Source organism: Gossypium hirsutum, chromosome A01 (assembly GCF_007990345.1).
Source record: "Gossypium hirsutum isolate 1008001.06 chromosome A01, Gossypium_hirsutum_v2.1, whole genome shotgun sequence".
In the NCBI taxonomy this organism is placed as follows: Eukaryota; Viridiplantae; Streptophyta; class Magnoliopsida; order Malvales; family Malvaceae; genus Gossypium; species Gossypium hirsutum.
In genome coordinates, this window is record NC_053424.1 from 93,562,571 (window position 1) to 93,583,784 (window position 21,214).

General features: G+C 39.4%; 1 protein-coding gene across 1 annotated transcript; it reads right to left on the reverse strand.

Moving 5' to 3' along the window:
• Positions 1 to 56: 56 nt before the first annotated feature.
• Positions 57 to 20,649, reverse strand: LOC121215933 (uncharacterized). The gene is made up of 4 exons (XM_041090840.1): positions 18,572 to 20,649; positions 17,887 to 18,430; positions 3,492 to 4,169; positions 57 to 110 (listed from the first exon to the last, which is right to left on the reverse strand). The coding sequence occupies exons 1-4, from the start codon at positions 20,647 to 20,649 to the stop codon at positions 57 to 59; spliced, it is 3,354 nt and encodes a 1,117-aa protein (XP_040946774.1).
• Positions 20,650 to 21,214: the final 565 nt, after the last annotated feature.

Consider the following 21,214-nt stretch of genomic DNA (forward strand, 5'->3'; position numbering starts at 1 on the left):
TAGTGACGGCCTTATGCAAAAGAGCAAGCGTTCCTATAGCGTCTATCGAGTGGCCGCTAAAACCATCTTGGAGCATTATTGGTGATACTTTGTTCCAACAGTACGTAGAACTACAAGCCAAACAAAATAAAAGATTAGTATAAACAAAAACAAGAAGTGACGGTTACACCAATTTCGTCACAAGGGTTGACTCGAGCTCAACTGGAAGTTGGTGAGAGTAGTCATCCTAAAATGGACTAGATGTGACAGTGGATGAAGGAGTCAGTGTTAATATTCCAAGAACTTGCAAGACAGAACAATATCAAGGTCTCTAATTACATGCCAGACATGTTTGGGCCTACGTCATCACAATAAGAAGAAAGAGAGCAGGAGAGTGAAGAGGAAGAAAAGGGAGATAGTAGCGATGAGATGGATAATGATGAGGATGAAGATGATTAGAATTTAATTTTGTTTTTAGATTGTATTAAACTTAAAGGTGATTTTAATATGTTTTTATTATTAGGATAAAATAGATTATTAGTTGTTTTGTTTTGTGTTTGGTTTTGATTTTCTATGTAGGAATCCCACATGAATGGGACACAACAATTTGATCTTTACACAATCAAAGGAGGAAGAACCCTCTATTAGCAGTTGGAACAACCATGATCAATCGAGTAACTTCTTTCCTTATTTTTTTATAGGCTACACATTATGGACAATGTGTTAACTAAAGTGTAGAGGGTAACATAGAGAATTTTTTAAAAATTTTTATGCTTTTCTTTCAATTTTTTCGTCATTTTTGTGCTTGAGCTTGTAGAAATACAAGTGATTGGTTAGGAGCATTATATAGGTTGCTTGTGTTTACAAATAAATTTGGCATGATGATTGGTGATTTTAAATTTTTTTTTATTAAACTACTAAGTTCTATATGTTACACTATAAATAGGAATTAAGAAATCAATTGTACCAAATTATATAGAAAATACAAGGAAATAAGCATGCTAGTATTAATGATAAGTGATCAAATTTGAGTTTGTTTGGTTGATTAAATTTGTGCATACTAAGATATTTAAAGGATGACCTAAGGCATTGTTTGGAACATATTCCAAGCCAAAAATCTAACCTAATTATTCTCCTTTAGTACCAATTTTTGAGCCTATTAACACTTCTTGATGAACCTCATTATAAAACCTGATCTTGAAATGTTAATTTGTGTTTAGCCTCTTTCTTTGGTTCTGCACTGCAAGACTATATACGTTTGGTCATATGTATTGAGGGTTAAGTAGATACATCACGACGGATTTTGTAAAAAAAAGAGTGGAATAAGAAAGATTGGTGTGATATAAGAACTATAGGTTAGCCTAAAGTGCAAAATAAAAGAAAAAAACCAAAAAGAAAATCAGTACGAGTGGAAAAAGTTATTGAAAAGTGAAAAAAAACATTTGTGAGCGAGATAATTGAAAAAGAAAGTGACAAAGTCACAAGAATAAGAAAGACTCGTTCATGAGTGCACAAAAAAGACTCGTTTATGAGTACACAAAAAAGACTCGTTTACGAGTGCACAAAAACTCATAGGCTAGCTGTAGTTATTATGTCATGCTATGAATTCCTGTATGGAGAAATAAGGAATGTGAGATAAGGAGAAATAAGGTGGTGAATGGGTAAGGGTCACTAAGGGGAAGAATAGGTATCGTCACAATGTGCCAAACTATTTTTTGTGTTCGTAACCCTTTTGATGCTTACTATGTTTGAATTTCATACTTATCCTAAGCCTCAAAGTGTTACAAGCTAAAAAGTCCTATGTGACATAAATATTCTTATGCATGAATGGACATTACATTAAACAATCGCATAAACTATTATTTGTATTATGCTAGGATAATCAGACTAGTTATATAATTTGTTGATGGGTTCCTACAGGCGAGACCCTTAATGCTTGTATACTTTGTAATGCACTAAATTTAGATGTTTGAGGTCAAAAATGGTAAATTCATCATGTCAAAAATATTCGTAAATTTGAAATGCCTATTCATGTCCTTCAAAGTCAATACTTGTACTATATTTGCTCAAAGGTCGTCTTTTCTATTTCTTGCTGCTCCCAAATATTTCATCTCAAATTCTTCACTAAGCTGGGTTTTAACCATTCTTATCTTTCATTTATCTTTGGCTTCAACATAAATGAGTAGATATACAAAAGAATCATCACTGCTTTTCATAAAATAAATACAACTGTCAAAGTTGCTTATTTTGAAATCATGAATAGTCATAAATGAATCAAACCTCTTATACCATTGCCTTAGTGCCTGTTTCACGCCATAAAGGGACTTTTTCAGCAAACGAACATAGTCCTTTTTTTCTAAGACTATAAAATCCTTTGGTTGTGGCATGTAAATATCTTTCTCAAGTTATCCATGCAAGAACATTGTTTTTACTTCTAACTTCTCAAGCTCCACATCATACATGACCACAATACCAAGCAAGGCTCGAATCGAACTATACTTCACAATTGGAGAAAACACATTTGTGAAGTTGGAACGACAGAAATGTGCAAGTGTACACAATCACAACAAGTAATAAAGTAAAAAGTAAATGTTGAGTTATCGTACCCACAGGGACTGTGAAAAGAATTATTTATGAATGCAATTTTAAAAACACTTTGGAGAATAAAAATATTTTGATTTAAAGAGGTGATTAAAAACTAGGATTTAAACTAAGTAAAATAAATATAAACAAAATAAAAGTTCCAATCCATGATTTCAAAAGATGATTTTAATTCAAGATGACATAATTGTGTTAGATTAATTACATTTCTTAACTTAGAATTATTAAACTCATGTTCATGTTGTTACGTATAAATTCACGGCAACTCAGTAATTTGCTAACTTATGAACGTACTTATGTCACGGACTTAGAGTTTTCCCACGCGATCCGTGCGGCCTTAGGCAGTTTCTCTGCTCAAAATGCCTAAGTCAGCCTAACTTGTAACAAAAAAAAGATTCGGCAGCAAAAACGCCCAAGTCAACTTCAATCGCAACAATAAAGGATTCAATAGAATTCCCTTAAGATTTTCACGAAGAACAACAGAAGAACGAAGTAAGAACGAGCCTTGAAAGATGAACAAAAGCAAGAACACTTGAGAGAAAAGTTTGAGTGAATACTCTCAAAATCCTTATTAATAACTCAATGAATATACAATGAGCAAAGAGGTCTCTATTTATAGTTGAGCCTCACAGTATATCAATAGCTATAATTAAAAGCTGAATACAATTAGAACTCTAAGCTTACATAACCAGCTATATACAAATAGAACTCTAAGATTCCATAATTATATCTTCTAGAACACTTCCCATTTCTATCAGGCTCTTGAGATGGGCTTTTAATCTCTCCAATCACCGGGCCAGTTTGGTTGGGCCAGTTTGGTTGGGCTAAATGACCTCCCTCGAACACGATGGATCGCACCAGTTTGTCATGGTTGCGAGCACCGACGCGCAACCCATGACATTCTCCCCCACTTGTTCTAGCGACGCCCTCGTCGCATCCTCCTTATGGAACTGGTCAATCTTCCCTTGGAACTGCCACAATGCCTCAGCAGGTTCCCAACTTGCTTCGCTATCAGGAAGTCCCTTCCATCGAACTAAGTACTCATGCTGTGGTCGGTGGTACTTTCGTCTAATTACCCGATCTGCCTCAATGTTTTCTACTTCACGATCATACGAGACTTTTACCCCCATCGGTGCTCGTTCGGACTTGCCTCGATTCGGATCTTCTTGATCCTCATGAAACGGCTTAAGCATGCTTACATGGAAGACTGGGTGTACTTTAAGTTTTGGTGGCAACTCCAGCTTGTAGGCCACCTTGCCCACTCTCTTCACAACTTTAAACGGCCCTTCATACCTTCGCACAAGACCCTTGTGCAAACCAGTATATCGTAAAATCAAGTGTAGTTTAGCAAGGACTGAGTCACCCACTTGAAATTGTACATCCCTTCGGTTCTGATCGGCCCACTTCTTGCTACGCTTACTTGCCTTGTGTAAACAAGCTCTAGCCAAGTCATTCTTCTCTTGCCAATCTTTTGCGAATCTATAGGCTGCCGGATTTGGTCCTGTGTAATGGGTCACAACAGCGTTGGGTGTGAGTGGCTGTTGACCCGTCACTATTTCAAATGGACTTTGATTCATGGTCCCACTTTGCTGCAAGTTATATGAAAATTGGGCCACATCCAGCAACTTTGGCCAATCCCTTTGTGTGGCACTCACATAGTGCCGAAGATACGTCTCCAACAGTGCATTTACTCGTTCAGTTTGCCCATCGGTTTATGGATGCATGCTCGTGGAGAAGTTCAAATCTGAGCCCATTGACTTGAACAACTCCGTCCAGAACCGACCAGTAAATCGACCATCTCGATCGCTGATAATAGATAGTGGCACTCCCCAATATTTCACCATGTGTCTAAGGAATAACCGAGCTGCTTCCTCAGCAGGGCACTCTTTGGTCGCCGGAATAAAAGTCGCATACTTTGAAAACCTGTCCACCACAACAAGAATACTAGCAAACCCGTCAGACTTAGGCAAACCAATAATAAAATCCATGGATAAACTCTCCCATGGCCTTTCTGGGACTGGCAGGGGTTGAAGCAAGCCGGCTGGAGTCTTTAACTCAACCTTGTCTTGTTGGCACACTAGACAAGTTTTCACATAGGTTTCCACATCAGCACCTATGTGAGGCCAATAATAGCGATCCTCCAAAAGGGCCAAAGTGCGATGCATCCCTGGATGGCCTGCCCATTTCGAGTCATGACATTCCTTCCTGACTTCCTTACGGAGTTTCCCATAATGGGGCACATAGAGGCGGTGTCCATGAGTGTATACTAGCTCCCCATCAAGCCAAAATCTTCTTGTTTTTCCCTCCTTGGCAAGCTCAATCAAATTTTTGGCCGTAGGTGTGACAGCCCAAAGTTGACCCTAGTCGAAAAGTGGTTTCAGGACCACGAAACCGAGTCTTATAAATAATTAAAAGTTATATTCTGTGTTTATGATGTGAGTAAATGCATGTGTGAAAGTTTCATGCATTAATTTGATCATCTTTATTTGAATTTATTAATATGGACTTATATGAAACTTTGTTGGAAAGTGAGAGGTTAATCTTACAATGGTCTAATAGTACATGCATTGAAAAGAGTGGTTTTGCATGTCAATTTACCCATGATAAACATAGTGGCCGGCCAAGGAAAGAATATGCTCCACTAATTCAAAATTAAAATAATTTTGTATTAACAAATGATTTAATAATTGTAATAAAAGGAATTAAATAAAAGAGAAGAAGGAGGATGGTGTTCATCTTCTTCTCATACCTCCCTCAAGCCGAAACAAGGATGAAAAGAAGGGAAAACCTACCTAGAGCAATTCGGCATTCATCTTTAGCTATTAGGAGGTAAGCTTTGAATTTGTTGATTTGGCTTTATAATATGCTAAGTTAAATTGTGGATGCACTCTTGGTAATGTCAAGAAAGTTGAGATTTCTTATGGTGATTTGAGCAATATGCCGAATGATTAAGTGTTGGAATTAGGGGTTATTTCATGTTGTATGGAACAATGGGGGAATGACTAGAATGGGGTAAAGATTTTTGGATGAGTGGCTTAGAGGCGCCTTGTACATTCGGTCAAAGATTGAGTCTATTTAGAATGTAAATTTCTTCCTCTATGATTATTTTCCTTGCATGTTAAATGGTTCTTGATATGACCAAAGGAATGATCAATAGGCATTAAAAGGCTAAATGTGTGAATTTAAGGTATAAGAACCTATAGGTAATTACATAGGTAATGTTGAAAATTAATGTAGTATATTCGGCCATGTAGAGTATATCCTAGAGATATTATGTTTAATTCTCTATAATCGGCTAAATGAGTGATAATGGTTTATAATGTTGAATTGAATTATATGTATAAGTAGTTAGCAAAGTGATTAAACTACCGAATTTAATTATTAAATGTGTTCTAAGCTTGCTGAATTTTGAGATGTGATTGGGAGTAAATTTGACATGAGCATATTTTGTTAATGATAAATATGATAAATGTATATATAGCTGAATGTGATATGTGTGAATTATATGTTAAATTAAGGCTTGGTAAGCTAGCTATTAAGGTGAAATGCTAATGTTAGTATTTGATTTGGTAATAATCTGTTTGGGGACAGCAGCAGTAAGGTGATTTTGGAAAATCGCCATAATTTGTAGGAGTTGAATTAGAAGCTGAGTGAATTATGTCATTACAGCTTGAAGAGTCTATTTTCTTACAAAAGAAACTATAAAAACAAAAGAGTTACCGATCTAGAGATATTTGAAGTATTGTGGGGCTGAGTCAAAATGACTGCTGGATTCCCTGTTCTGTTTTTAGAAAATCATTATAAATTGTACAAAAATGATTATAAGATAAAATTTATATGCTTAGACTCCTTAATGAGTCTAGTTTCAAATGAGATCAAATACAACACATTTTGAATTCTGTAAAATGAGAAATTGGATTCGTAGTGAAGAGTGGTCAGAATAGTCAAACAGTGAAACAGGGGAAACTTTAAGAAAAATCTGGTATTGATTGGCCAAGCCTAAAATTCTGAAAATTTTATGGATGGAAGATATACGAGTCTATATTCAGGGCAAATTAACGGCAAGTGAATTGGAGTTTAGTAGCTCCAGTTATAAATAATTTAGTAACTACTGCTCAGGAAAACAGCTCGTAGTGAATATGTGATTTTGTTGTAAACATTAATGAAAGTTTGCCAATGAATTATTTATTGATTATTATAAAGCTTACTATAATCTATGTGTGTGAAAGTCGGATCAATATATATATTATTCTGAAAGTAATACTTGAATAGTCGATTAATGACTATTTTAAATTTTTTTGAACTTAAGCTCAAGAGCAAAGGGGAACTAGATCCGATAAAGGGAAGGAAAAAGTAATTGAATAGCCGTTGAAGTCGTTCGACGACATTTGAGGTAAGTCTTCGAGTAATGACCCTACTTGAATTATATTGAAATGAATAGTCATACTATGACGGATAGTCGAATGTGCTTAGAGACTATGTTATAAAGCCAATTGAAATCATGCTCTTTGTGTGTGGCTACTGAGCCGAAATTTGAAAGGTTTAATAAATGTTTTGTGTTTGAGCCTTAGTAACGAAGAAATGATATGGATGTGTTATGATTATTGATATATGTGTGCATGAGCATTGGAATATATCCGGGCTAAGACCCGAAGGCAATTATGCGAGTTGATATATCCGGGCTAAGACCCGAAGGCAATTATACGAGTTGATATATCCGGGCTATGACCCGAAGGCAATTATGCGAGATGATATATCCGGGCTAAGACCCGAAGGCAATTACGCGAGTTGATATATCCAGGCTATGACCCGAAGGCAATTATGCAAGTTGATATATCCGGGCTAAGACCCGAAGGCAATTATGCAAGTAGATATGTCCGGGTTAAGACCCGAAGGCAAATGTGTTTGCGGCTATATCTGGTTAAATACCGAAGAAACTTGGGTTTGAATGTGAGCGTTTTGTGCTGTAACTAATTCAATAAATATGCTCGACCAACCCGAACGATAAGGTATGTTTGCATGTGCTTTGGAAAAGTCGATTCGTTTTAAATAGTATTCGTGCGATCGGCTTACGAACTTTCGGCTTTTAGAAAGGTTGATACCTTGTGTATATATGTTGATGAAGTGTGAAGTAAGTATGATTATGAGAATGTGTGTTAATAAAGTGACTTAGTTAGCTATGTGAATGTAATACTGTAGTCAAAGCCGATTTCATTACTTGAGACTTACTCAGCTTAAAATGCTTACCCGGTTGCTTTGGCTCTCTGTTTTATAGATTTTGTTCGTTAGCTATCGGATTCGGGATCAGCGAAGTCGAAGTCATCTACACTATCTAAGCTCTTTTGGTACTCTTTTAGTTGAACTCTGGATATGGCATGTATAGGACTACCCCCTGTTGTTTAAGTACTTTTTGTGATGTATGTGTGTAAAGCCATGCGAAAATGGCTCGTAGAAGTGGAGTATGGCATTAGACCATTTGTGTTTATGTATGTATATATGGTTTCACGATGTGACTATGGTTTGGAATGGAAGTGTTGGGCTAATGATCAGCCATTGGAATGGCTAAATATGATCACATGTGGACCTATGTATGGCAAAACCCTAGTTGGTCCATGGTAACCACAAAATAGGTAAAGTTTACCTTGAAAACAGATGCTGACAGCAGCAGTGGTGTAGATTTGAAAAATCACAAAAATTTGTAGGAATGGAATTAAATAGTGAATAAATTATGTAATCGAACCTTGATGAATCTATTTTCATATGAAAGTAACGAAACAATCATATGAACAGTATACTAAGAGATATTAAAGTTCTCGTGAAACAGGGCCAGAACGGTTTCTGGATCTCCTGTTTCGACTTTGAAAATTCACCATAAATTAACCAGAGATAATTAGGAGTCATACCATATATGTGTAGATTCCTCTCTGAGTCTAGTTTCTATAGAAACAAACAGCATCAGTATTGGAGCCCTGTATAAGGAGATATCTAAGTCGTAATGCGCAAAGGTCAGGGTAGTCGATCCCTGTAACATGGGAGACTTTGACTAATAAACTGTACTAATTGGCCCGACCAAAAATTCTAAAAAAAATTTTAGATGGGTATGTGAGTCTAGTTTTAGGGAAAAATCACGAAACTTATTTTCGAGTTGTGAAGCTCGAGATATGATTTTTAAAGCGACTATTATGCAGATTGGCAGCGTCTGGAAAATTTTTAAAAGTCTGTCAACACCTCGTGTTCGACTCCGGTGACGGTCTCGGGTTCGGGTTGTTACAATTGATTGGTATCAGAGCTACGATTTAGTCGATTCTAGGACTACCGTAATGTGTTGGGGTCTAGCTATACATGCCATTTTATGTGATTAATTGATAGTGTGGTGATTTCTGACATTTGCAAATGTGTTTATTTATAGTAATGGATCCCAATCCCGACCGAGCGGTAGCTGATGATCTTGAGAGTGTAGCGCCTGCTCCCGCACAAGGGACAGCGCCGGTGGACTCTCAACCTAATGCTAGTAACCCGAATGATGAAGCTAGACAAGCTTTCTATAGCGTGATGAATGATTGGTTCAACCAATACATTCGAACTAATACGGCTGTTCCACAACCTCCATTCCCGACAAACACCACCCCCGCACCTACAATACCTCCGGTAACTGACCAAATAAGGTCAAATAAGCCCCCAGTTGACCGAATCCGAAAACATGGGGCTACTGAATTTAAAGCTACGGATAGCGACGATGCCGAGCAAGCTGAATTTTGGTTGGACAACACTATCCGGGTACTCGATGAGCTATCTTGTACACCCGATGAATGCCTAAAGTGTGCTATCTCCTTGCTACGTGATTCTGCCTACTATTGGTGGAGTACTCTGACTTCTGTTGTGCCCCGGGAGCAAGTAACTTGGGAGTTTTTCCAAACTGAGTTTCGGAAAAAGTATATCAGTCAGAGATTTGTTGATCAAAAACGGAAGGAATTTCTTGAGCTTAAGCAAGGTTCTATGTCAGTTACTGATTACGAGCGAAAATTTGTTAGACTTAGTAGATACGCTCGGGAATGTGTTTCGTCCGAGGCTGTCATGTGTAAACGCTTCGAAGATGGGCTGAATGAAGATATAAAAATGTTCGTTGGCATTCTTGAAATACGAGAGTTCGTAGTACTTGTCGAGCGAGCTTGTAAAGCTGAAGAGCTTAGAAAGGAAAAACAAAAAGTTGATGTGGGAACTGGGGAGTTTCGTAAAAGATCCTCGGGAAAGTCTCTTCAACAGGCATCGAAGAAATTTCGAGATGATGTGGGCCGGTCTAGAGGCACTTCGGGCCTTTTTAGACGAGATCGTGATCGACCCCCTGTGGGTACACGAGGCACTTCAGTCGCCAGTGTTGGGAATGAACGTCGAGGCCGAACGGAATGTCGACATTGCGGTAAATGGCATTTGGGGAGTTGTAGATTCCATGACCGCTCCTGTTACAAGTGCGGATCAGTGGACCACTTCATTAAAGATTGCCCGAGGCTGTCTGAACAGAATGTAAATCAGAGTGGGAAACCGGGTGCTACCACTGCTCGAGGTAGACCATCTAGAAATATGGGCAATGCTAGTGGTGGTCAGAGAGGATCTAGAGATGCTACGACCAGATCCGAGGCTCGTGCACCTGCTAGAGCATATGCTATACGTGCCCGCGAGGATGCTTCTTCGCCTGATGTTATTACCGGTACTTTTACTCTCTTTGATACTAATGTAATTGCTTTGATTGACCCCGGTTCTACTCATTCTTACATATGTGAAACCTTAGCATCCAGTAAGACTTTACCTATTGAGTCTACTGAGTTTGTAATTCGGGTGTCAAATCCCTTGGGACGTTACGTGCTTGTCGACAAAGTGTGTAAGAAATGTCCCCTAGCAATTCGAGGTTCCTGTTTTCCGGCGGACTTGATGCTTTTGCCGTTTGATGAATTTGATGTTATCCTTGGGTTGGATTGGTTGACCGTGCATGATGCGGTTGTGAATTGCAAAAGCAAGACTATTGATTTGAGGTGCGCAAATAACGAAGTAATCCGAGTTGAGTCTACGGACTTGGATGGGTTGCCAGCTGTAATATCCTCAATGTTGGCCCAGAAATATGTAAGAAAAGGGTGCGAAGCATACCTTGCGTATGTACTGGATGACCAAGAATTTGAAAGGAAACCTGAATCTGTGCCGGTGGTTTGTGAATACCCGGATGTTTTTCCGGAAGAATTACCGGGTTTACCACCTGTTCGGGAGGTAGAGTTTGGTATTGAGCTTGTACCTGGGACTACGCCGATTTCGATAGCTCCGTATCGTATGGCACCAACCGAGTTAAAGGAGTTGAAAGCTCAGTTGCAAGAACTGACGGATAGAGGTTTCGCTCGACCAAGTTTCTCACCTTGGGGTGCACCAGTATTGTTCGTGAAAAAGAAGGACGGAACCATGAGGTTGTGCATTGACTATCGTCAGCTGAATAAAGTGACGATAAAGAACAAATATCCGTTGCCGCGCATCGATGATTTGTTCGACCAACTGAAGGGAGCCTCAGTGTTCTCAAAAATAGATTTGAGGTCGGGCTATTATCAGTTGCGAATTCGAGATTCAGATATTCCTAAAACTGCCTTCAGAACGAGATATGGTCACTACGAATTCTTAGTGATGCCGTTTGGGCTCACTAATGCCCCTGCAGTATTTATGGATTTGATGAATCGGATCTTCAGACCGTATTTGGATCGGTTCGTAGTTGTGTTCATTGATGACATTTTGGTCTATTCAAGAGATGAGACCGAACATGCTGAGCATCTGAGGCTAGTGCTGCAAATTTTGCGGGATAAGCAGTTATATGCTAAGTTCAGTAAGTGTGAGTTCTGGTTAAGAGAGGTTAGCTTCTTGGGTCATGTGGTATCCGCGTCGGGTATTCGAGTTGACCCGAACAAAATTTCAGCCATACTTGACTGGAAACCTCCGAGAAATATTACTGAAGTTCGGAGCTTTTTGGGGCTCGCCGGTTATTACCGACGATTTGTGAAAGGTTTCTCGATGATAGCCACACCAATGACGAAGCTACTTCAAAAGGACGTTAAGTTCGAATGGACGGAGAAGTGTCAGAAAAGTTTTGATCAACTGAAAACTCACTTGACTGAAGCTCCAATTTTAGTGCAACCCGAATCAGGTAAAGAGTTTGTCATTTATAGTGACGCATCCCTACTTGGGTTGGGTTGCGTATTGATGCAAGAAGGTCGAGTCGTGGCCTATGCGTCGAGACAATTGAAGCCACACGAGAGGAACTATCCGACCCATGATCTCGAACTAGCTGCCATCGTGTTTGCTTTAAAAATATGGCGACATTATCTGTTTGGTGAGAAGTGCCATGTATTTTCGGATCACAAAAGTCTCAAATATTTGATGACTCAATGAGACTTGAATCTGCGACAAAGACGTTGGCTTGAGTTGTTGAAAGATTACGAGCTTGTCATTGATTACCACCCGGGAAAGGCTAACGTGGTTGTGGACGCCTTAAGCCGGAAGTCATTGTTTGCTTTACGAGCGATGAACGTGCATTTGTCTGTTCTACCAGACAATGTGTTAGTAGCTGAATTAAAAGCTAGACCATTATTGACTCACCAAATTCGTGAAGCTCAGAAAGTCGATGATGAATTGGTTGCAAAACGGGCTAAGTGTTTTCCGAACGAGGAATCGGAGTTTCAAATTGATGATGATGATTGTTTGAGGTTCAGAAATCGTTTGTGTGTTCCAAGGAATTCGGAACTCATTTCGATGATTCTGAACGAAGCCCATTGTAGCCGAATGTCAATTCACCCGGGGAGTACGAAAATGTACAACGATTTGAAACGTCAATTTTGGTGGCATGGTATGAAACGGGACATCTCCGACTTTGTTTCGAGATGTTTAATATGTCAACAAGTGAAAGCGGAACATCAAGTGCCTTCAGGATTACTCCAGCCGATCATGATACCCGAGTGGAAATGGGATCGAGTCACAATGGACTTTGTGTCCGGACTGCCCTTGTCAGCAAGTAAGAAGGATGCGATATGGGTTGTTGTTGATAGACTGACTAAGTCGGCTCATTTCATCCCCGTACGTACGGATTTTTCATTGGATAAACTAGCTGAATTGTACGTTTATCAAATTGTGAGATTACACGGGGTACCTGTTTCTATCGTGTCGGATAGAGATCCGAGATTCACCTCACGATTTTGGAAGAAATTGCAAGAAGCTCTGGGTACCAAGCTGCATTTTAGCACTGCTTTTCACCCCCAAACTGATGGTCAATCCGAGCGGATAATTTAGATACTTGAGGATATGTTGAGATGTTGCATCCTCGAGTTCAGTAGTTCATGGGAACGGTATTTACCTTTGATTGAATTCGCTTACAACAATAGTTTTCAATCAAGTATTAAGATGGCACCTTACGAGGCTTTGTACGGTCGTAAATGCCGTACACCATTGTTTTGGACCGAGCTCGGTGAAAGTAAAATTTTCGGAGTTGATTTGATTAAAGATGCTGAACAGAAAGTAAAGGTAATCCGTGAAAGTCTGAAGGTAGCCACGGATCGTCAGAAGTCGTACGCAAATTTGAAACGAAAAGACATCGAGTATCAGGTGGGAGACAAAGTGTTCCTTAAGGTTTCACCTTGGAAAAAGATACTCAGGTTCGGCCGTAAGGGCAAGTTGAGCCCAAGATTCATTGGGCCGTACGAAATCTCCGAACGAGTTGGTCCGGTTGCGTATAGATTGATTTTGCCCCCGGAGCTTGAAAAGATTCATGACGTCTTTCATGTTTCGATGCTTCGACGCTATCGATCTGATCCATCGCACATAATCAGCCCATCAGAGGTTGAAATTCAAGTCGACATGAGCTATGAAGAAGAACCGATGCGTATCCTAGCTCGTGAAGTGAAGGAGTTGCGAAACAAAAGAGTTCCGCTAGTAAAGGTGTTATGGCTCAAACACGGGATCGAGGAAGCTACTTGGGAGACCGAGAGCTCGATGAAAGAACGATACCCAAACCTATTTACCGGTAAGATTTTCGGGGACGAAAATTTCTTAAGTGGGGGAGAGTTGTGACAGCCCAAAGTTGACCCTAGTCGAAAAGTGGTTTCGGGACCACGAAACCGAGTCGTATAAATAATTAAAAGTTATATTCTGTGTTTATGATGTGAGTAAATGCATGTGTGAAAGTTTCATGCATTAATTTGATCATCTTTATGTGAATTTATTAATATGGACTTATATGAAACTTTGTTGGAAAGTGAGAGGTTAATCTTACAATGGTCTAATAGTACATACATTGAAAAGAGTGGTTTTGCATGTCAATTTACCCATGATAAACATAGTGGCCGGCCAAGGAAAGAATATGCTCCACTAATTCAAAATTAAAATAATTTTGTATTAACAAATGATTTAATAATTGTAATAAAAGGAATTAAATAAAAGAGAAGAAGGAGGATGGTGTTCATCTTCTTCTCATACCTCCCTCAAGCCGAAACAAGGATGAAAAAGAAGGGAAAACCTACCTAGAGCAATTCGGCATTCATCTTTAGCTATTAGGAGGTAAGCTTTGAATTTGTTGATTTGGCTTTATAATATGCTAAGTTAAATTGTGGATGCACTCTTGGTAATGTCAAGAAAGTTGAGATTTCTTATGGTGATTTGAGCAATATGCCGAATGATTAAGTGTTGGAATTAGGGGTTATTTCATGTTGTATGGAACAATGGGGGAATGACTAGAATGGGGTAAAGATTTTTGGATGAGTGGCTTAGAGGCGCCTTGTACATTCGGTCAAAGATTGAGTCTATTTAGAATGTAAATTTCTTCCTCTATGATTATTTTCCTTGCATGTTAAATGGTTCTTGATAAGACCAAAGGAATGATCAATAGGCATTAAAAGGCTAAATGTGTGAATTTAAGGTATAAGAACCTATAGGTAATTACATAGGTAATGTTGAAAATTAATGTAGTATATTCGGCCATGTAGAGTATATCCTAGAGATATTATGTTTAATTCTCTATAATCGGCTAAATGAGTGATAATGGTTTATAATGTTGAATTGAATTATATGTATAAGTAGTTAGCAAAGTGATTAAACTACCGAATTTAATTATTAAATGTGTTCTAAGCTTGCTGAATTTTGAGATGTGATTGGGAGTAAATTTGACATGAGCATATTTTGTTAATGATAAATATGATAAATGTATATATAGCTGAATGTGATATGTGTGAATTATATGTTAAATTAAGGCTTGGTAAGCTAGCTATTAAGGTGAAATGCTAATGTTAGTATTTGATTTGGTAATAATCTGTTTGGGGACAGCAGCAGTAAGGTGATTTTGGAAAATCGCCATAATTTGTAGGAGTTGAATTAGAAGCTGAGTGAATTATGTCATTAAAGCTTGAAGAGTCTATTTTCTTACAAAAGAAACTATAAAAACAAAAGAGTTACCGATCTAGAGATATTTGAAGTATTGTGGGGCTGAGTCAAAATGACTGCTGGATTCCCTGTTCTGTTTTTAGAAAATCATTATAAATTGTACAAAAATTATTATAAGATAAAATTTATATGCTTAGACTCCTTAATGAGTCTAGTTTCAAATGAGATCAAATACAACACATTTTGAATACTGTAAAATGAGAAATTGGATTCGTAGTGAAGAGTGGTCAGAATAGTCAAACAGTGAAATAGGGGAAATTTTAAGAAAAATCTGGTATTGATTGGCCAAGCCTAAAATTCTGAAAATTTTATGGATGGAAGATATACGAGTCTATATTCAGGTAAAATTAACGGCAAGTGAATTGGAGTTTAGTAGCTCCAGTTATAAATAATTTAGTAACTACTGCTCAGGAAAACAGCTCGTAGTGAATAAGTGATTTTGTTGTAAACATTAATGAAAGTTTGCCAATGAATTATTTATTGATTATTATAAAGCTTACTATAATCTATGTGTGTGAAAGTCGGATCAATATATATATTATTCTGAAAGTAATACTTGAATAGTCGATTAATGACTATTTTAAATTTTGTTGAACTTAAGCTCAAGAGCAAAGGGGAACTAGATCCGATAAAGGGAAGGAAAAAGTAATTGAATAGCCGTTGAAGTCGTTCGACGACATTTGAGGTAAGTCTTCGAGTAATGACCCTACTTGAATTATATTGAAATGAATAGTCATACTATGACGGATAGTCGAATGTGCTTAGAGACTATGTTATAAAGCCAATTGAAATCATGCTCTTTGTGTGTGGCTACTGAGCCGAAATTTGAAAGGTTTAATAAATGTTTTGTGTTTGAGCCTTAGTAACGAAGAAATGATATGGATGTGTTATGATTATTGATATATGTGTGCATGAGCATTGGAATATATCCGGGCTAAGACCCGAAGGCAATTATGCGAGTTGATATATCCGGGCTAAGACCCGAAGGCAATTATGCGAGTTGATATATCCGGGCTATGACCCGAAGGCAATTATGCGAGATGATATATTCGGGCTAAGACCCGAAGGCAATTACGCGAGTTGATATATCCGGGCTATGACCCGAAGGCAATTATGCAAGTTGATATATCCGGGCTAAGACCCGAAGGCAATTATGCAAGTTGATATGTCCGGGTTAAGACCCGAAGGCAAATGTGTTTGCGGCTATATCCGGTTAAATACCGAAGAAACTTGGGTTTGAATGTGAGCGTTTTGTGCTGTAACTAATTCAATAAATATGCTCGACCAACCCGAACGATAAGGTATGTTTGCATGTGCTTTGGAAAAGTCGATTCGTTTTAAATAGTATTCGTGCGATCGGCTTACGAACTTTCGGCTTTTAGAAAGGTTGATACCTTGTGTATATATGTTGATGAAGTGTGAAGTAAGTATGATTATGAGAATGTGTGTTAATAAAGTGACTTAGTTAGCTATGTGAATGTAATACTGTAGTCAAAGCCGATTTCATTACTTGAGACTTACTCAGCTTAAAATGCTTACCCGGTTGCTTTGGCTCTCTGTTTTATAGATTTTGTTCGTTAGCTATCGGATTCGGGATCAGCGAAGTCGAAGTCATCTACACTATCTAAGCTCTTTTGGTACTCTTTTAGTTGAACTCTGGATATGGCATGTATAGGACTACCCCCTGTTGTTTAAGTACTTTTTGTGATGTATGTGTGTAAAGCCATGCGAAAATGGCTCGTAGAAGTGGAGTATGGCATTAGACCATTTGTGTTTATGTATGTATATATGGTTTCACGATGTGACTATGGTTTGGAATGGAAGTGTTGGGCTAATGATCAGCCATTGGAATGGCTAAATATGATCACATGTGGACCTATGTATGGCAAAACCCTAGTTGGTCCATGGTAACCACAAAATAGGTAAAGTTTACCTTGAAAACAGATGCTGACAGCAGCAGTGGTGTAGATTTGAAAAATCACAAAAATTTGTAGGAATGGAATTAAATAGTGAATAAATTATGTAATCGAACCTTGATGAATCTATTTTCATATGAAAGTAACGAAACAATCATATGAACAGTATACTAAGAGATATTAAAGTTCTCGTGAAACAGGGCCAGAACGGTTTCTGGATCTCCTGTTTCGACTTTGAAAATTCACCATAAATTAACCAGAGATAATTAGGAGTCATACCATATATGTGTAGATTCCTCTCTGAGTCTAGTTTCTATAGAAACAAACAGCATCAGTATTGGAGCCCTGTATAAGGAGATATCTAAGTCGTAATGCGCAAAGGTCAGGGTAGTCGATCCCTGTAACATGGGAGACTTTGACTAAAAAACTGTACTAATTGGCCCGACCAAAAATTCTAAAAAAAAAATTTTAGATGGGTATGTGAGTCTAGTTTTAGGGAAAAATCACGAAACTTATTTTCGAGTTGTGAAGCTCAAGATATGATTTTTAAAGCGACTATTATGCAGATTGGCAGCGTCTGGAAAATTTTTAAAAGTCTGTCAACACCTCGTGTTCGACTCCGGTGACGGTCTCGGGTTCGGGGTGTTACAGTAGGATCATGGGACAATCCCTCTCGAATGCGTTCCAACAAAGAGCCATCAGGTTGACTGATTGCTGTGAATTCCATCTTTCGACTAAGTGCATCAGCAACATTGTTGGCACTTCCTGGTTTATATTCCATTGTGAAATCAAACTCTGCTAGTAAAACCTGCCAACGAGCCTGCTTGGGAGACAACTTTTTCTGGGTTAGAAAGTAACTATTGGCAACATTGTCGGTAAGGACCACGAACCTGGAACCCAATAAATAATGTCTCCATGTGCGCAAGCAGTGTACTACCGCAGTCATCTCTTTCTCTTGGACCGTATATCTACGTTCCGTCTCGTTAAGCTTTCGACTCTCGAAAGTAATTGGATGTCCATCTTGCATCAGTACTCCCCCAATAGCATAATTTGATGCATCTGTACGTACCTCGTAAGGCTTCGTAAAATCTGGCAAGACAAGTACGGGCTCCCTCGTCATTTCTTGCTTCAATTGGTTGAAGGCCTTCTCACATTCTGGATTCCAATCCCATACCTTCCCCTTCTTCAACATGTCCGTTAAGGGAGTGGTAATTTTGGAGTAGCCTTCGACAAAGCGGCGATAGTAATTTGCCAATCCAAGGAAAGATCTCAACTCTGTTACCTTGGTTGGAGGCTCCCATTCTGAAATGGCTCGAATCTTATTTTTATCCATTCGGATCTTACCGCCTCCCACAATGTGGCCTAAGAATGACACCTCTTGTTGGGCAAATGAGCATTTCTCCTCCTTGACGAACAGCTCATTTTCTCTCAAAGTCTGGAACACCTCCCTCAAGTGTCTTACGTGCTCTTCAAGTGACTTGCTATAGACCACAATATCGTCAAGGTAAACAACCACAAAACGATCAAGAAAGGGTTGAAGTACCTTATTCATTAGGGTGCAGAATGTAGCTGGGGCATTCGTGAGTCCGAAAGGCATCACAAGGAACTCATACGAACCGTACCGTGTCACACAAGCTGTCTTTGGTTCGTCCCCCTCGACTATCCGAACTTGATGATACCCCAATCTCAAATCTAACTTGGTAAACCATCTTGCACTACCAAGCTGGTCGAACAAATCTGCGATAAGAGGAATAGGATACCTATTCTTCACGGTGATCTTATTTAGAGCTCGATAATCGATGCACATTCTTAAGGACCCATCGTGTTTCTTTTGGAACAACACTGGCGCACCATATGAGGATTTAGATGGTCTAATGAATCCCGCATCCAAAAGTTCCTTCAATTGTTTCCGCAACTCTTCTAATTCTGGCGGAGACATACGATAGGGGGCCCTTGCTGGCGGCACCACATTGGATACTAACTCGATTTTGTGGTCCACCTCCCTCTTGGGTGGAAAACTTTTTGGCAACTGAGCAGGCATTACATCTTGAAATGATTGTAGCAATTGTCCCACTTCTTTTGGGGTCTCACTAACAGACTCAGCGGTCTCTTCGATCTTCAAGGTGGCTAAATATGAGACTTCATTTCTCCGTACACCTTTAGCAAACTGAATTGCTGATAGTGTTTTTCCCTTAAAGCTTCTCTTCCTTGTCACTTTCACCATGCATTGATGTTTCGCATCTGAAATCACCATGTAATTGCTCGAAGGGGCAATAAGAGCTTTAACCTGATCAAGGAAGCTTAGTCCTACCACAAAATCATAGTCATCAAGTGGTATTACCTTAATGGATACCTTCCCTGACCAATTGCCGAGCTGAAGATCCACTCCCTTTGCAACCCCCTTGATTGGAATACTTTCCGAGTTCACTGTTTTGATCCGACCCCCTTCATTATCTATCTTGAGGCCTAGTTTACAAGCAGCCTCCTCAGACATGAATAAATCAGAAGCGCCTGTGTCGACGAGCGCATTCAATTTTCTGCCGGCCACAATGATGTCTACAAACATCAAACCATGGCTCATTCTATCTTCGACACCCCCTAGTATCGATCCAAGGTTGTTATCCTCCACATCGGACTCCCCCTTTGCTTCCATAGCCTTGAGAGCGGCCTTCTTTGGACAGTCCTTGATCATATGTGGACCCTCACAGTGGAAGCACCTTATAGGCCCACTCTTTCTCTTGTCCCAAGGTTTCTTACCATCGCCGTTCCTACTGGGCCTTTCTTTATCTCCCCCACTATTACCCTTTAATCTGGGTTTAGAAGAATTGGAATTGTCTTTCCTCCCACCAAATTCAGCAAGTGATTCTGCTACAGACATAGCCTTGGTGAGCTCTTGAACTCCTCGGCGCTGCAATTCTTGCTTCGCCCACGGTTTTAATCCGTCCATAAAGGAAAAGAATGCCTCTTTCTCCCCCATATCTGAGATTTGGAGCATAAGCTCGCTAAACTCCTGTACATACTCCCTCACAGTGCCTTGTTGCGCAAGCCGACGCAACCTTGCCCGAGCCTCATCCTCGGCATATTCTGGGTAAAACTGTGCTTTGAACTCACATCGAAACTCCTCCCATGTTCCGATTTTAGACCTACCACGTCTCACATCAGTGGACCTACGACACCACCACAACAAAGCAACGTCAGATAGATACATCGCAGCAGTAGTTACCTTAGTGACATCCTCCCTGATGCCTTTGGCACAGAAGTATTGCTCGATTCCCCACAAAAAGTTGTCCACATCTCTTGCGGACCTTATTCCCTTAAACTCTTTGGGCTTGGGAACATCAATATTGGGCTTGGGTGCGGCAACCGCTAACCCACCATTGCCCAAGGCAACCTTGTAGATTGTGAGTTCACCCTTGAGCTCCGCAATCTCTCCCTTCAAGGCCACCACCATAGCCTCAATGGCATCATCTCTACCAGTCAACTGTTTCATATTATCCGTCACATACTCTTTACGCTGCTCCTGCATGGACTGCAGCCCATCATGGAGCCTATCATCAACATCTTCAACCCTCTCCTTGATATCCCCCATTGAACTCTCGAGAGTGACGACGCGATCCTCTAAAGCTGACAATATGTCCCTTGAGCGACTGGCTTTCCTAGCCCTCCCACGGGTCTCCACTCCCTCAACTTCTTTTGACATCTTTCAACGGTGGCTTCGAACCTTAGCTCGGATACCAACTGTCACGGACTTAGAGTTTTCCCACGCGATCCGTGCGGCCTTAGGCAGTTTCTCTGCTCAAAACGCCTAAGTCAGCCTAACTTGTAACAAAAAAAGATTCAGCAGCAAAAACGCCCAAGTCAACTTCACTCGCAACAATAAAGGATTCAATAGAATTCCCTTAAGATTTTCACGAAGAACAACAGAAGAACGAAGTAAGAACGAGCCTTGAAAGATGAACAAAAGCAAGAACACTTGAGAGAAAAGTTTGAGTGAATACTCTCAAAATCCTTATTAATAACTCAATGAATATACAATGAGCAAAGAGGTCTCTATTTATAGTTGAGCCTCACAGTATATCAATAGCTATAATTAAAAGCTGAATACAATTAGAACTCTAAGCTTACATAACCAACTATATACAAATAGAACTCTAAGATTCCATAATTATATCTTCTAGAACACTTCCCATTTCTATCAGGCTCTTGAGATGGGCTTTTAATCTCTCCAATCACCGGGCCAGTTTGGTTGGGCCAGTTTGGTTGGG